This window comes from Esox lucius, chromosome 20 (assembly GCF_011004845.1).
Source record: "Esox lucius isolate fEsoLuc1 chromosome 20, fEsoLuc1.pri, whole genome shotgun sequence".
Taxonomy (NCBI): Eukaryota; Metazoa; Chordata; class Actinopteri; order Esociformes; family Esocidae; genus Esox; species Esox lucius.
In genome coordinates this window covers 43,117,693-43,134,581 of record NC_047588.1, presented here as the reverse complement: position 1 = coordinate 43,134,581, position 16,889 = coordinate 43,117,693, and the positions used below count along the sequence as shown (strand labels likewise).

At 44.6% G+C, this 16,889-nt stretch overlaps 1 protein-coding gene across 2 annotated transcripts in view; it reads left to right on the top strand.

Annotated features, from left to right (window-relative positions):
- tmem237a (transmembrane protein 237a) overlaps positions 1–16,889 on the top strand; it is an 18,339-nt gene extending 1,450 nt beyond the window's left edge. Inside the window, exons 2-13 of one of the 2 annotated variants that reach the window (XM_010868533.3) lie at positions 890–997; positions 5,719–5,732; positions 5,985–6,059; positions 6,407–6,541; positions 8,091–8,187; positions 10,524–10,678; positions 12,361–12,487; positions 13,089–13,280; positions 13,389–13,462; positions 13,897–13,984; positions 15,557–15,678; positions 16,667–16,889. In XM_010868533.3, coding sequence (XP_010866835.3) covers positions 930–997; positions 5,719–5,732; positions 5,985–6,059; positions 6,407–6,541; positions 8,091–8,187; positions 10,524–10,678; positions 12,361–12,487; positions 13,089–13,280; positions 13,389–13,462; positions 13,897–13,984; positions 15,557–15,678; positions 16,667–16,737 — 1,218 coding nt within the window. In that variant the 5' untranslated portion in view covers positions 890–929 and the 3' untranslated portion in view covers positions 16,738–16,889. Of the gene's footprint in view, positions 1–889; positions 998–4,065; positions 5,558–5,718; positions 5,733–5,984; positions 6,060–6,406; positions 6,542–8,090; positions 8,188–10,523; positions 10,679–12,360; positions 12,488–13,088; positions 13,281–13,388; positions 13,463–13,896; positions 13,985–15,556; positions 15,679–16,666 lie in introns of those variants that run through there. The other variant, XM_010868534.5, reaches the window with a different exon arrangement.

The following is a 16,889-nucleotide window of genomic DNA, read 5'->3' as shown; positions in this document are numbered from 1 at the left end:
AGGTTGGTTTGGTTATCATCCCTAAAGTCAATAGACTGATGTTGGTTTGGTTAGCATTCCTAAGGTCAATAGACTGACATTGGTTGGGTTAACATTGTGAATGTCAGTAGACTGAGGTCCATCTTGCCTTCATTAAATTCAGCCATCCTGTTGGCAGCTCAGTGTGTTGTCAGATGGTCTCATCCTTACAGACATTATTTTAAACTTTCGTCTTCATCCCCATCTTCTTTCTATGGATTGTTGTTTTTCATGTTTTTTTTTTCAGTTTGGTTGGTTATTTCCTCCTGGTTTATGATTACTGTCCATGTACTCACCTGCATTACTACCTGGGCAGCTTCCATTGATTATAATTTTGTCCATTGCTTTATTCATATAGTATATCCCTGCCTTGACAAGGCTCCCATAATCTCTGTGGGAGAGGGTTGAGTCTACCTTCTGATCGCAGTTGTTAAATATGCAATTTGGGACTTCTGCTGTTAACAAAGAAAAAAATGTACTTGCTAATTTGGCCTGGATGTGTAACATGTTGTTCATATGAACATGATATGTAAGTAGAATCAATATCATACTTTAGTCAGCCAGTGGTTTTGATGACATGGGCCACAATTTGGCACCTGACTGTAGTAGACAATGTTTATGGGACCCAGTTTAGCTTAACTTTTCCAACCAGTGACCAGAAATTGTGGCTTTTACCATTAAGAGTGGATTTGTCAAACCTCCTTTCAGTATCTACAATCAAACTATCCTCTCGCAGCTTGAACTGTGTTCACGATCAACCGTACAGATTGTTTCACACTCTGGCGTTTTAATTCACACAGGACACTTCACTTAGCTATGTTACCTGTAATCCATAAGAAATGCCATCACTTTTTTCTATTTTATCCACTAGGGAGCCTCAATAAATAAAGACAAATAGACTTGAGTGGAAGATGAAGAGACCGGAGAGAATGATGAAGAGACCGGAGAGGAAGAGACCAGAGAGGATGATGAAGAGGCGGTCAGTTTCTGTCTGTCTCCACTCACCCATGCTGTTTACTGTCTCAGTGAAACAGAAATGTGACTTGTGAGACCGTTGTTAACCTAAATGGTGTTACAGTCGTGTGACTCGTGAGACTGGCGCTAGCCTAAATGGTGTTACAGTCGTGTGACTCTTGTGACTCGCCCTAGCCTAAATGGTGTTACAGTCGTGTGACTCGCCCTAGCCTAAATGGTGTTACAGTCGTGTGACTCGCCCTAGCCTAAATGGAGTTACAGTCTTGTGACTCGCCCTAGCCTAAATGGTGTTACAGTCGTGTGACTCGTGTGACTCGCCCTAGCCTAAATGGTGTTACAGTCGTGTGAGTTGTGTGACTCGCCCTAGCCTAAATGGTGTTACAGTCGTGTGAGTTGTGTGACTGGCCTTAGCCTAAATTATGTTACAGTCGTGTGACTCTTGTGACTCGCCCTAGCCTAAATGGTGTTACAGTCGTGTGACTCGCCCTAACCTAAATGGTGTTACAGTCATGTGACTCTTGTGACTCGCCCTAACCTAAATGGTGTTACAGTCGTGTGACTCGCCCTAGCCTAAATGGTGTAACAGTCGTGTGACTCGTGAGACTGGCGCTAGCCTAAATGGTGTTACAGTCGTGTGACTCTTGAGACTGGCGCTAGCCTAAATGGTGTTACAGTCGTGTGACTCATGTGACTCGCCCTAGCCTAAATGGTGTTACAGTCGTGTGACTCGTGAGACTGGCCTTAGCCTAAATGGTGTTACAGTCGTGTGACTCGTGAGACTGGCGCTAGCCTAAATGGTGTTACAGTCGTGTGACTCGTGAGACTGGCGCTAGCCTAAATGGTGTTACAGTCGTGTGACTCTTGTGACTCGCCCTAGCCTAAATGGTGTTACAGTCGTGTGACTCGCCCTAGCCTAAATGGTGTTACAGTCGTGTGACTCGCCCTAGCCTAAATGGAGTTACAGTCTTGTGACTCGCCCTAGCCTAAATGGTGTTACAGTCGTGTGACTCGTGTGACTCGCCCTAGCCTAAATGGTGTTACAGTCGTGTGAGTTGTGTGACTCGCCCTAGCCTAAATGGTGTTACAGTCGTGTGAGTTGTGTGACTGGCCTTAGCCTAAATTATGTTACAGTCGTGTGACTCTTGTGACTCGCCCTAGCCTAAATGATGTTACAGTCGTGTGACTCGCCCTAACCTAAATGGTGTTACAGTCATGTGACTCTTGTGACTCGCCCTAACCTAAATGGTGTTACAGTCGTGTGACTCGCCCTAGCCTAAATGGTGTAACAGTCGTGTGACTCGTGAGACTGGCGCTAGCCTAAATGGTGTTACAGTCGTGTGACTCTTGAGACTGGCGCTAGCCTAAATGGTGTTACAGTCGTGTGACTCATGTGACTCGCCCTAGCCTAAATGGTGTTACAGTCGTGTGACTCGTGAGACTGGCCTTAGCCTAAATGGTGTTACAGTCGTGTGACTCGTGAGACTGGCGCTAGCCTAAATGGTGTTACAGTCGTGTGACTCGTGAGACTGGCGCTAGCCTAAATGGTGTTACAGTCGTGTGACTCTTGTGACTCGCCCTAGCCTAAATGGTGTTACAGTCGTGTGACTCGCCCTAGCCTAAATGGTGTTACAGTCGTGTGACTCGCCCTAGCCTAAATGGAGTTACAGTCTTGTGACTCGCCCTAGCCTAAATGGTGTTACAGTCGTGTGACTCGTGTGACTCGCCCTAGCCTAAATGGTGTTACAGTCGTGTGAGTTGTGTGACTCGCCCTAGCCTAAATGGTGTTACAGTCGTGTGAGTTGTGTGACTGGCCTTAGCCTAAATTATGTTACAGTCGTGTGACTCTTGTGACTCGCCCTAGCCTAAATGGTGTTACAGTCGTGTGACTCGCCCTAACCTAAATGGTGTTACAGTCATGTGACTCTTGTGACTCGCCCTAACCTAAATGGTGTTACAGTCGTGTGACTCGCCCTAGCCTAAATGGTGTTACAGTCGTGTGACTCGTGAGACTGGCGCTAGCCTAAATGGTGTTACAGTCGTGTGACTCTTGAGACTGGCGCTAGCCTAAATGGTGTTACAGTCGTGTGACTCATGTGACTCGCCCTAGCCTAAATGGTGTTACAGTCGTGTGACTCGTGAGACTGGCCTTAGCCTAAATGGTGTTACAGTCGTGTGACTCGTGAGACTGGCCCTAGCCTAAATGGTGTTACAGTCGTGTGACTCGTGAGACTGGCCCTAGCCTAAATGGTGTTACAGTCGTGTGACTTGCCCTAGCCTAAATGGTGTTACAGTTGTGTGACTCGTGTGACTTGCCCTAGCCTAAATGGTGTTACAGTCGTGTGACTCGCCCTAGCCTAAATGGTGTTACAGTCGTGTGACTCGCCCTAGCCTAAATGGAGTTACAGTCTTGTGACTCGCCCTAGCCTAAATGGTGTTACAGTCGTGTGACTTGTGTGACTCGCCCTAGCCTAAATGGTGTTACAGTCGTGTGAGTTGTGTGACTCGCCCTAGCCTAAATGGTGTTACAGTCGTGTGAGTTGTGTGACTGGCCTTAGCCTAAATTATGTTACAGTCGTGTGACTCTTGTGACTCGCCCTAGCCTAAATGGTGTTACAGTCGTGTGACTCGCCCTAACCTAAATGGTGTTACAGTCATGTGACTCTTGTGACTCGCCCTAACCTAAATGGTGTTACAGTCGTGTGACTCGCCCTAGCCTAAATGGTGTTACAGTCGTGTGACTCGTGAGACTGGCGCTAGCCTAAATGGTGTTACAGTCGTGTGACTCGTGAGACTGGCCTTAGCCTAAATGGTGTTACAGTCGTGTGACTCGTGAGACTGGCCTTAGCCTAAATGGTGTTACAGTCGTGTGACTCGTGAGACTGGCCCTAGCCTAAATGGTGTTACAGTCGTGTGACTCGTGAGACTGGCCCTAGCCTAAATGGTGTTACAGTCGTGCTCCCAGGGTCAGAACACTCAGAGACTTTTCTATAAAGCTCCACTATGGCCGAGCCTCCTCTTCCCCATCCCCTCCTCCTCTAACCCTCCCTCTGATACCCCCCCCCACCCCCCCACAAGCTCTGCATCTCTGTGATCCATGCCTCAGACTTCAGCAGTAATCCTCTCCTTGCTTGGCAGATGTAGGTCCATGAGGATTTAGCTGGGATTAGGCAGTGCTATCATCACCCACTTCGCCTCAGAGCCGTTCTCCTTTCCTGGAAACATTGGTCCAAGTGACACACTATTCCCTATATAGTGGAAAACCTGTGGCAGCTTGTATTTTATTGTACCTTTTTTACACCCAATGTCAAGGCCTCCAGTTGTATTAAAAACATGATCTCATCAGGAAATCCCTGCCAACCAAGCATCCCCCCACCTCACACCAGGCAAGTGGTATTGTCGAGGTTTGAACCTAGACTGTGGTGGACACATCAGAGCTGCCATGTTTTAGACTGCTGAGCTTGTGTAATACTTTTGACCGGGCCCCAAATGGTGAGTGAATAGACATGAAAGGATATGATGAAATTGTGAAAGGGACACATACATTTTTATTTATGTGTGCATGCGTGTATATTAAACAACATTTATTGACGCAAATATGGCAGAAAGGAAAACAATATAAAGCTATGTAAGTTTTCCAGTTCTGCTCTAAATAGACTTTCATGATTACAATTCAAATTCAAAGTTGGATGCTAATCATTATTTTATTATAATTTTTTTTTTTTATTGTCATTACTGTTAATTATTATTATTTAAAAGTTTGTTCCCAACATCAGTGAAACTGAAGCGTGATGTCAGCTGATGTCCTGAGTCTTGTTCTAATCCCAGGAGGAGGCTATCTGGCCCCGTAGAGTAGCCAATAGGACCACAATGGACCACAATGCCCTGGGGCGTGGGTGTAGCTGTCTCTATAGACCACAATGCCCTGGGGCGTGGGTGTAGCTGTCTCTATAGACCACAATGCCCTGGGGCGTGGGTGTAGCTGTCTCTATAGACCACAATGCCCTGGGGCGTGGGTGTAGCTGTCTCTATAGACCACAATGCCCTGGGGCGTGGGTGTAGCTGTCTCTATAGACCACAATGCCCTGGGGCGTGGGTGTAGCTGTCTCTATAGACCACAATGCCCTGGGGCGTGGGTGTAGCTATCTGTCTTCTTTCCGTCTTTCTATCTTTAACTTTCTCTGTATTCTGGCTCTCACTCCTCTCTCACTCAGGTCAGAGGGAGGAGAGGAGCGAGACGGGTGTGAGGAGGGGGGAGGTAATATGGTAGACCTAAGTAACGTGGTTAATCCTATCACTATATAGGTCTGACAGCGAAGAGGCTATATCAGTCACAGATCTGATGGACAACTGGTTTGTGAGAATCTAGCCAATCCTGAGCTGTAACCATTTACTGGGGGTTTGTTCGCCTGAAACAAAACGGAAGTAAACGGGAAGCAATGTAAGAGACCTTTTCCATGGCAAAACATTTCGCAGCTGTTCACCAAGGTGTGGTCTAATGAATACACCCCAGTTTATAGCCAGCCGATTGGCTGTCACAACCAACCAGATTATCCCTGGAGTCAAGGTAAGCTGGTTCTGAGAGGAGGTCATCTCAGTGTATCATCACTCAGAAGCTGTCCGAGATGTGAATGTGGATGTGGACCAAGGTGACGCTGTTGATTGAATCTGATTCTTGTCTGCTTGTTTTCTCTCCTGGAATCTTTTCATGGTTGGTGACGGACACAGTCAAGACAAAGCTGGTTAGTAGTTCTGCCAGTGGGATATTAGTCTGTGAAATCTGAAAAGAACGCATTCAGTATTTCTCTTTTTACCTGTGAGATGTAGTGTTGTCTTACAAACTGTAGATTGAATGCAGTTTTAGTATGTCAATGTTTTATTCTTCCAAAGCTCTCTGTTAAATAATGTTATTATATTAACAAATTGCCTGCTACTGAAACCCTGTGAACAGTTGCATTGATTTATGTAATTAACTGTTTGATTGCTTGATCCAGACGTGATGCCAATCCCCAAATCCACCAAGAAAAAGAAATCTAAGAAAGAGGCCAGTGATGTCGAGGACGTAGAAGGTAGGTGGGCTTGTAGATAATAGAGAACATTGAGGGGTTTTAAGGGGTCAAACCACAGTGCCTCTGATATTGAGATATTAAACAACTCTAAAGAGTTGTCGATGCTGACAATCCATTATATCGACACGATTGTATCCAATGTTTGTTTACAAGGACGTTTTATTTGTTTATATGTTCTGCCTGGGTACGACAGCTGAACTCAGCTCATGAAGCGTTTGTTAAGCACTTTAATGGTGTTAAGCACTTCTTTTCCATGTGCTTGACACCACTTATTTATTCCCCCATCTTTTTGAGAGGTGCCTCCCCAGACTCTTTAGGGGTAACCTCAGTGACCTCTGTATCCCCAGGCAGCCCACCAGAGCCCGGTACCGAGATGGAGGGCCTGGCCACCCGAAGGCCCTCGGGGAGTACCCCTCTGACTCCAGAACCACAGGAGATCCCACCACAGAAGAGGAAGAAGAAAAAGAAGGCCCACACACAAGGTATCCTGGGTACTGTTGGCAAAAAACACCTTTTTTTTACCTGCTGCTTCGTACAGGAACTTGCCCAAGTAAATTAATTGCCAATGTAGTGTAGGTTGGTGAGTGACGGAAACGGGAGGTTGAAGATGGCTGAAAATACTAACTTAATCTTCTGGGAACTGCTCAGGGTACTGCTTTGAATCCAATCTGAAATGTCTGGAACTCCATTGGAGGGATGCAACCCTGTTCTTCCACAGAAACAATGTAATAACTTGGTATCGTGTTGACAGTTGAGGAAAACAGGGAAGTGTCTCTCTAGGTTCACCCATAAGGGCTTAACTGGTTTGAGATCATTTGACTTGCTGTGACAAATCGTGAGTTACTGAGAAATCTTCTTCTAGGCTTGGTTGCCAGAATAATGGGTAACTGGGCCTAAACAACATGGTTATCCATGACCCAAAGCACAATGGGAATTCTCCGGCTTGACTCGTATATAGGAGCTACTCTACAGCCATCCAGCGTTCAGCGTGCCCATCTGCTGTCAACCTTTAGGAACGCCCCCTTTGAAATAAATGACTGCTGCTGCACCACTCGTGTTCAATGGCAGCATCCAAGGTTCACAAAACACTGAGGTTCAATTCTCGAAGGCTGACGTAGGTGTTCTTTCAGTGGTTTCTGGTGCAGATAGAATGCTTTGATGTGATGCTGTTGGTAAAACAATGTGACGCTTCTTGTTTATCTGGGTCGTCTGCATAATGACCCATAATGACCTATAATGACCAATAATGACCCTAACCATGGGTGTTTCAGCACTAGCTTTCAAAAGGATTTCTATTACTCAGTCCCTCAGGAACTCCTTCACTCAGTCACTCCTTCACTCAGTCCCTCAGGAACTCCTTCCCTCAGAAACTCTTTCACTCAGTCCCTCCTTCCCTCAGGAACTCCTTCACTCAGTCACTCCTTCACTCAGTCACTCCTTCACTCAGTCCCTCAGGAACTCCTTCCCTCAGGAAGTACTTCATTCAGTCACTCCTTCACTCAGTACCTCAGGAACTCCTTCATTCAGTCCCTCCTTCCCTCAGGAACTCCTTCACTCAGTCCCTCAGTCCCTCCTTCCCTCAGGAACTCATTCACTCAGTCACTCCTTCACTCAGTCCCTCAGTCCCTCAGTCCCTCCTTCCCTCAGTCACTCCTTCACTCAGTTCCTCCTTCATTTAGTCACTCCTTCACTCAGTTCCTCCTTCATTTAGTCACTCCTTCACTCAGTCACTCCTTCATGTTGCCTCTTCATTTAAAAAAATGAGCTGCATGTCTTTAAACAACTACCCTGCCACTCCCAGTTGTTAATCAGTGGTTTTGTACAGAATATGCCAATGTGTTGGCCAAGTCTGTGGGAGGTGATTGGTCGTTAGACATATTTGGTTGTAGTTGGTCCGGATCTGCCTGGCTGTGTATTGGTGACGGAAAGCGGTAACTGGCCCACTGGTTCAGTGGTGCCATTTACATGTAACTGTTAAGCTCTTCTCCAGGATACCATTTGTGTTCATAGTTTATCTTGGATGCATTTCAGACCTGGAGGATCCAGAGTTGGTGAATGGGGAGGGAGTGGAGCAGCACTCCGATGGAGAGGAACCTGGAGTCACCCGGACCAAAACCAGGAGGAAGAAGTGAGCCATGTTGTACTGTAGTAATGATTGAATCACATTCAGTAAAGCATTGCTTGTAGTTTACAGTAGATATAATTTAATCACATTCAATAGCACGTTGCTGGTAGTTTACAGTATTAATGATTGAATCACATTCAGTAGCGGGTTGCTGGTAGTTTACAGTAGATATGATTGAATCACATTCAATAGCATGTTTCTTGTAGTTTACAGTAGATATAATTGAATCACATTCAGTAGCACGTTGCTGGTAGTTTACAGTATTAATGATTGAATCACATTCAGTAGCGGGTTGCTGGTAGTTTACAGTAGATATAATTGAATCACATTCAGTAGTGCGTTGCTGGTAGTTTACAGTATTAATGATTGAATCACTTTCAGTAGTGGGTTGCTGGTAGTGTAACTGAACTCAAGGTTGAGAAAATCACATTTTATGATTTTTAAATAATTAATTTGCATTTTATTGCATGACATAAGTATTTGATCACCTACCAACCAGTAAGAATTCCGGCTCTCACAGACCTGTTAGTTTTTCTTTAAGAAGCCCTCCTGTTCTCCACTCATTACCTGTATTAACTGCACCTGTTTGAACTCGTTACCTGTATAAAAGACACCTGTCCACACACTCAATTAAACAGACTCCCACCTCTCCACAATGGCCAAGACCAGAGAGCTGTGTAAGGACATCAGGGATAAGATTGTAGACCTGCACAAGGCTGGGATGGGATACAGGACAATAGGCAAGCAGCTTGGTGAGAAGGCAACAACTGTTGGCGCATTATTAGAAAATGGAAGAAGTTCAAGAAGTTCAATCTCCCTCGGTCTGGGGCTCCATGCAAGATCTCACCTCGTGGGGCATCAATGATCATGAGGAAGGTGAGGGATCAGCCCAGAACTACATGGCAGGACCTGGTCAATGACCTGAAGAGAGCTGGGACCACAGTCTCAAAGAAAACCATTAGTAACACACTACGCCGTCATGGATTAAAATCCTGCAGCGCACGCAAGGTCCCCCTGCTCAAGCCAGCGCATGTCCAGGCCCGTCTGAAGTTTGCCAGTGACCATCTGGATGATCCAGAGGAGGAATGGGAGAAGGTCATGTGGTCTGATGAGACAAAAATAGAGCTTTGTGGTCTAAACTCCACTCGCCGTGTTTGGAGGAAGAAGAAGGATGAGTACAACCCCAAGAACACCATCCCAACCGTGAAGCATGGAGTTGGAACTTAATATTTTGTACAAAAACCTTTGTTTGCAATTAGAGATCATCCGTTTCCTGTAGTTCTTGACCAGGTTTGCCCACACTGCAGCAGGGCCCACTCCTCCATACTGACTTTCTCCAGATCCTTCAGGTTTCGGAGCTGTCTATGGGCAATTTCAGCTCCCTCCAAAGATTTTCTATTGGGTTCAGGTCTGGAGACTGGCTAGGCCACTCCAGGACATTGAGATGCTTTTCACGGAGCCACTTCTTAGTTGCCCTGGCTGTGTGTTTCGGGTCGTTGTCATGCTGGAAGACCCAGCCACGACCCATCTTCAATGCTCTTACTGAGGGAAGGAGGTTGTTGGCCAAGATCTCGCGATACATGGGCCCATCCATCCTCCCCTCAATATGGTGCAGTCGTCCTGTCCCCTTTGCAGAAAAGCATCCCCAAAGAATGATGCTTTTCTGATGTATCAAATACTTATGTCATGCTATAAAATGCAAATTAATTACTTAAAAATCATACAATATGATTTTCTGGATTTTTGTTTTAGATTCTGTCACTCACAGTTGAAGAATTCCTATGATAAACATTACAGACTTGTACATGCTTTGTAAGTGTGAAAACTTGCAAAATCAGCAGTGTATCAAATTCTTGTTCTCCCCACTGTACATACTACTTTAATCACTATCAAACTACCATATGTATGAGTCAATATATACATACAACACCTTGGAAGAACAGATCCTTTTATTAACAGAATGCCTATTTTTTTCCTGTTATATTGAAGCGATGCAAATGTACTTATTTCTATACTGACAGATTTTCCATGTCATTAAACTAGGTACCTTGGAGTTCTCGGCACAGTGCTGTTGTCACTTGGCTACATGCCAATGTGGGTTTAGCAGAGCCTTATGCAGATGGCGGAAATGTGTGGCAGCGTGCCCTGAGAGCTGCGTGTGGTGTAATGATGACCAGGTGGTTTAACAGATTCAGACTAGGGTTTTCTGTTCCAGGTCAGCTAAACTGCAGACGTGTTAAACGAACCCCATCGGTTAACAATCTGATTGTCTGCACCAAACACATAGACAATAAGATGATGTTGACACCTCACTAACTGAACCCCATTCCCCATGACAGGAAGTCCAAGATTGACAGGCATTGCTCCAATGACCTGGGAGTGGAGGACGATGACATATTATCCGGTCAGCACCCAGCTCTCCGCCAGCATTCCATGTTCTCTGCCCCTCTGGGCCACAGCCAGCCAATAGGCAAGGTGTTCGTGGAGAGAAACCGTGAGTGTCCCTTCTCACATCTAAACAATCAACATCTCATTCTGCTCTTCTAGACTGAATTTATAGGTAATGAAGTTATCCTGTGTCCTTGGATCATTGAGATCTCTAGGACTTAAACTCCACCTGCAGCAAATTCAATTGTTTGGACATGATTTAGAAAGACAGGCCTTTTTATACAGGATCCCACACTGATCAAAGAGAAAAAAACAGTAATTAAGTACAAGGAACTCTCCGTAAATCTTCAAATAAAAATTGTTGAGGCATTGACCTTTTTTTTAAATTATTAATAATAAAAGATATATACAAAAAAGATATACATAGAATGTCTACACATCCCTGTTAAAATGCCCAGGTTCTTGTGATGTAAAATAATGAGACAAAGATAAATCACGTCAGAACTTTTTTCACCTTTAATGTGATCTATAACATGAACAATTCAATTGAAAAACAAACTGAGAACTTTGAGGGAGAAAAATAAAAAATAAAACTGGTTAATGAAACAATAACCACGTCAAGTGTGCACACCCTTAAACTAATACTTTGTTAAAGCACCTTTTGATTTTATTACAGCACTCAGTCTTTTTGGGTAGGAGTCTATTAGCATGGCACATCTTGACGTGGCAATATTTGCACTCAATATTTGCACTCCAAAAACAGAGTGACTTTAAATGATGGCAGATGTGTAATGACTTCTATTGTGATTGGTTAATTCTGAACACAGCCACATTCCCAGTTATAAGAGGGTGTGCACACTTATGCAACCAGGTTATTGTAAGGTTTTTATTTTTCACTTTTCCACCTCTAAGATTTCAGTTTGTTTTTCAACTGAATTGTTCATATTATAGGTCACATTAAAAGTGGAAAAGGTTCTGACATGATTTATCTTTGTCTCATTCATCACAAAAACCTGGCATTTTAACAGGGGTGTATAGACTTTTTACATCCACTGTATATATAAATAGATATATGTATATTATATAAAAAAGCTAAGGTACTGAAAGTTCCCAGTCTCTCCTCCATTGTGGATTTGAAGAGGTTTGGAACCACCAAGAATCCTTCTGGTGACATCCAGCTTAGCTAAGTAACCGGGTAAGAAAGGCTTTGGTCAGGGGGTGACCAAGAACAGAATGGACACTAATATAGCTTCAGAGTTTCTCTGCATCTTTTAAAAGTCAGTTATCTCAAATTAGGAAATTGCTAGTTAATCTCTCTTAGTTAGTGACATGTCTCTAACTAGGAGAGAATAACTCTCCAAATGCATCATTTGTCCAATATGCAACAGTCCCACTCATTGCTAGTCAAAGTGGCATTGGTTCAATTTTACTGGCATTCGAAAATGCTGCTCAAAAACTGTGGAATGTCAGACACATTCTGTCAAGATCCTAAAGGCCTTTGCAATCTACTACAAAGGTTCTGAGGTCTAGAGTGAACTTAATCTGAATCTGTGCAGTAGGGGTCTATAGTTGGTTCATCTGGACGTCTGTGGATGTTTGGTACCAGACAGTTCATACTTGTGACCCAATGCCAAGATTTTCACCGGAGTGAAAATGAATGGACACAAAACACTTTAAGCCTAGTCCTGGACTAATAACCCTATAATTACATGCCTACATAGTCCTTATTCCGTGTCCCTTCACAGTCCAGACTGAAGTCAGGACGTAACCACTTGTGTTTGGCCACAGGGCGGTTCCAGCCGACGGAGCCGTCGAAGCACTGTACACACCTTTCTGACAACATGGAGGACTACATGGAGGTACGGCCCCTCTGGACCACCAGGGATGTGGCCCTCAGAGTGCACAGTGGATTCAGGTGATCTACAGGGAGCTGACCCCATCTGTTAACCTGTCCTTGTCTCCTTCTCTCTTTGTGTCTATTTTACTTTCTCTCTCTAACATGCTTGTCTAGGTTAGGTGCCTGGTTCTCAGTGCGTGCATGCTCTCTCTCTCCTCTCTCTGTCAATTGAATTCAATGGGCTTTATTGGCATGGGAAACATTTGTTTACATTGCCATAGCAGATGGAAATTAAATACAGCAACACCACTGGAAAATTTAAAGTAATAAGATATATCATAATATATAATAAAAATATATAATAATATGATAACAAAATACGATTTTTTATTTTACATTAAACAAGTTTCTGTATCTTTCCTTCTCTCCCTCCCCCTCTCCCCCCCTGTCTCTTTCTATCCTTCTCTCCCCCCTGTCTCTTTCTATCCTTCTCTCCCCCCCTGTCTCTTTCTATCCTTCTCTCCCCCTCTCTGTCTCTTTCCTTCTCTCCCCCCCTGTCTGTTTCTATCCTTCTCTCCCCCTCTCTGTCTCTCCCCCTCTCTGTCTCTCCCCTCTCTGTCTCTCCCCTCCCCCCCCCCGTCTCTTTCTATCCCTCTCTCCTCTCTGTGTGTGTCACCAGGGTGCTAGGTCTGTTCACCCATGGCTTCCTGGCTGGCTACGCGGTGTGGAACACAGTGGTGGTGTACGTGTTAGCTGGGGAACAGTTCACCACCCTCCCCAACCTGCTCCAGCAGTACCACCCCCTGGCCTATCCTGCCCAGTCACTGCTCTACCTGCTGCTGGCCATCAGCACAGTGTCTGCCTTTGACAGGTAAGGTCCTTCTGGTGACCAAGACTCTGTGGGTCTCTGTGGAGTTCCTTACCTGTCGAAGGAACACGCTGTGTTGTAAAGTGTTGTAAAGCGTTCTGTGTATTCCAGAGTGAACCTGGCCAAAGCCTCCATGGCTCTAAGAGGGTTTCTGACCCTGGATCCAGCCGCATTGGCCTCCTTCTGTAAGTTGAACATGTCGTCCAACGACCTTTTAACTGTTGAAAATCCATTTGAGCAGTTTATTATGACTTGCTATCTGTGATGACATCAGTCCTTGTTAGGTTAGGTGTTACATGAGGTGATCAGGGAGGCTGGGGTGTCACTTTCAACATCACAGGTGACGCAACACTTCAGGAAATGGATGTGCTTAATAAGGCTTAGGGGACCATCTGTCCATCTCCCTTGTAAATACAGTGGAATTTACAGCGCTTTTACTGCGTGTTGCAGGGTTGGGTTAAATGACATTTCATTTCAGTCAACTCATAAAATTGAGAATACTAAATTGCAGTTTGAAATTTTCAAAACTGTAAAGCATTGACTAGAACAGGAATTATGTTGCACCTTGTGAAATGACTGGAATTGGAACGGAACTGACTCTTCTGGTTTTGGTTTGCAGTGTATTTCACAGCCCTCATCCTGTCTCTGAGTCAGCAGATGACCAGTGATCGGATCAACCTGTACCCCACAGCCAACGAGACCCTGTGGTGAGCAACGTCTGTCATACTGTCACCAGGGTTGCAAAGGGAAGCCACCTTACTTCACCAGTTCACCAGTAAATCTCAGAACATTGGGATCAGTCAGGGGTGTGATGTGACCTACAGGATGTCATCTTATCAGTGGCCATCTAGTGACCATTCTGGGTACTTGAGCTCAGATGACTGGGCGTCTTAGATCATTTCATATAAGGCTTTCAGGATTAAATACTTTGTTGTTGATGGTTTGATGTGAATTTATTTTCAGTTGTAAAGAAATGAAAATATATTGTTGATTATGCTTCTTTAACTAGTTAACGTATTTTACATCTAAATTATTACTGGAATGTAATATGAATGCACACTTGACTGGCTTGAAGATTATTGTTATTATATATTATTGTTACTATAGAGGATTATTATTATTATACATTAATGGCATTATATAATCTCCCTCACATTAAGACCAGTGGAGTCTCTTAAATCCATGCTTAAGGATTCCTCAGGATTACTGGTAATGCAAACTTAGTGACTCACCGTCCCTCTGTCTGGGCTTAGAGATAGAAAATCACAGGAAGTCATCAAACGGAGTGTTAGAAGCAGTGTTATTTACAAACAGCACATTGTATAGAGCAGAGGTGGGCCAACTATGGCCCGCCGGGCGAATCCGGCCCGTGAGGCTGTTCCATCTGGTCTGGTAGGTAATAAAAGAGTTTTGAGGGGGAAAAGAAATAAGTCACCAGCCCAGTCCTATACATTGGAATCTGGATTTAAATTATTTAGAGATAATGGACCTACTGTATAAATGTTTTAATTACTGCCCTTTTCTGGCCCATAAATATTTTATGATTGACAAATTACAAAACAAAAGTGACCCTCCATTTAATTTCTAAATCCTGATGTGGCCCCTGAGCCGAAATGTTTGCCCTCCCCTGGTATAGAGGAAAGATCAACAGCACAGCAGAGACATTTTGTATGGCTGCAAAATGTAAACAAACTCTGAAGTACAATATAAACAAAGTTCCACATTATTTAGGACAGAAAGAGGAGAGATCAACCTAGACGTTACCCAGGAGAGAGAGATGAAAGATCAACCCAGGTGACAGATTACAGGTGACGAATTACAGGTGACGAATTACAGGTGATGGGTTACAGGTGATGGGTTACAGGTGATGTGTTACAGGTGATGGGTTACAGGTGACAGATTATAGGTTGCAGGTGTTATCCTGTTCTGTCCTGTGTCTGACACTGTTCTCTTCTCCTGGTCTCTCTGTCTCTTCTCCTGGTCTCTCTGTCTCTTCTCCTGGTTTCTCTGTCTCTTCTCCTGGTCTCTTTGTCTCTTCTCCTGGTCTCTTTGTCTCTTCCCCTGGTCCCTGTCACCTCTCCCTCCCACTGCCCTGTCACCTCTCCCTCCCACTGCCCTGTCACCTCTCCCTCCCGCTGCCCTGTCACCTCTCCCTCCCGCTGCCCTGTCACCTCTCCCTCCCGCTGCCCTGTCACCTCTCCCTCCCGCTGCCCTGTCACCTCTCCCTCCCCCTGCCCTGTCACCTCTCCCTCCCACTGCCCTGTCACCTCTTCCTCCAGGCCGCCGGGTTCAGAGCACCAGATCCTTCAGCCTTGGATAGTGGTCAACCTGGTCATAGCTCTGTTGGTGGGCCTGGCCTGGGCCTTCGTCTCCACACGGCCAGAAATGGATTACACTGAGGGTGAAAAAACTGTTTTTAAAGAGGAACATGATCATCCCATTAAAATGGACAGACTCCTTCAGAAACAGACCCTTCCTCACCCTGTCCCAGACATATCACTACCAATCACAAGTGATGTCACCCTGTCCCAGACATATCACTACCAATCACTAGTGATGTCACCCTGTCCCAGACATATCACTAACAATCACTAGTGATGTCACCCTGTCCCAGACATATCACTACCAATCACTAGTGATGTCACCCTGTCCCAGACATATCACTACCAATCACTAGTGATGTCACCCTGTCCCAGACATATCACTACCAATCACTATGATGTCACCCAGTCCCAGACATATCACTACCAATCACTAGTGAGGTCACACTGTCCCAGACATATCACTACCAATCACTAGTGAGGTCACCCTGTCCCAGACATATCACTACCAATCACTAGTGATGTCACCCTGTCCCAGACATATCACTACCAATCACTAGTGATGTCACCCTGTCCCAGACATATCACTACCAATCACTAGTGATGTCACCCTGTCCTAGACATATCACTACCAATCACTAGTGATGTCCCCCTGTCCCAGACATATCACTGCCAATCACAAGTGATGTCACCCTGTCCTAGACATATCACTACCAATCACTAGTGATGTCACCCTGTCCCAGACATATCACTACCAATCACAAATCATAATTAAATTAGGTAATGGGTGGAGCATGTTGTTTTCTTCAAAACCAATAGTTTTTTTTAATTGATGGGAGATTTCAGATGGGCTATTTCAGATGGGTTATTTCAGATGGGCTATTTCAGATGGGCGATTTCAGATGGGCGATTTCAGATGGGCGATTTCAGATGGGCTATTTCAGATGGGTGATTTCAGATGGGTGATGATGGGCTGTTGTTTAAACATTCAGTACTATAAGCCAATGTATAGATACACCATAGATCAGCTAGCCAATAACACATCACCATGTTTTGTTTCAATTTCAGAATTCCTGATGGCGATGGAAGTGGAAGACCGATACCCAAGACATGAAGAGAAACTAGATCTTCCCGCCTGAATCACTGTTGGTAGTTATGTTCTGGTTGAAGTCATCATGAGCTGTAAAGAAAGTGTGTTCTTATTTTTTTTACTGTACTGTACATGTTATTATAGATATTATTTCAATTATACAATGTAATGTTCTGAAACATTAAAAATCTTATAATACTA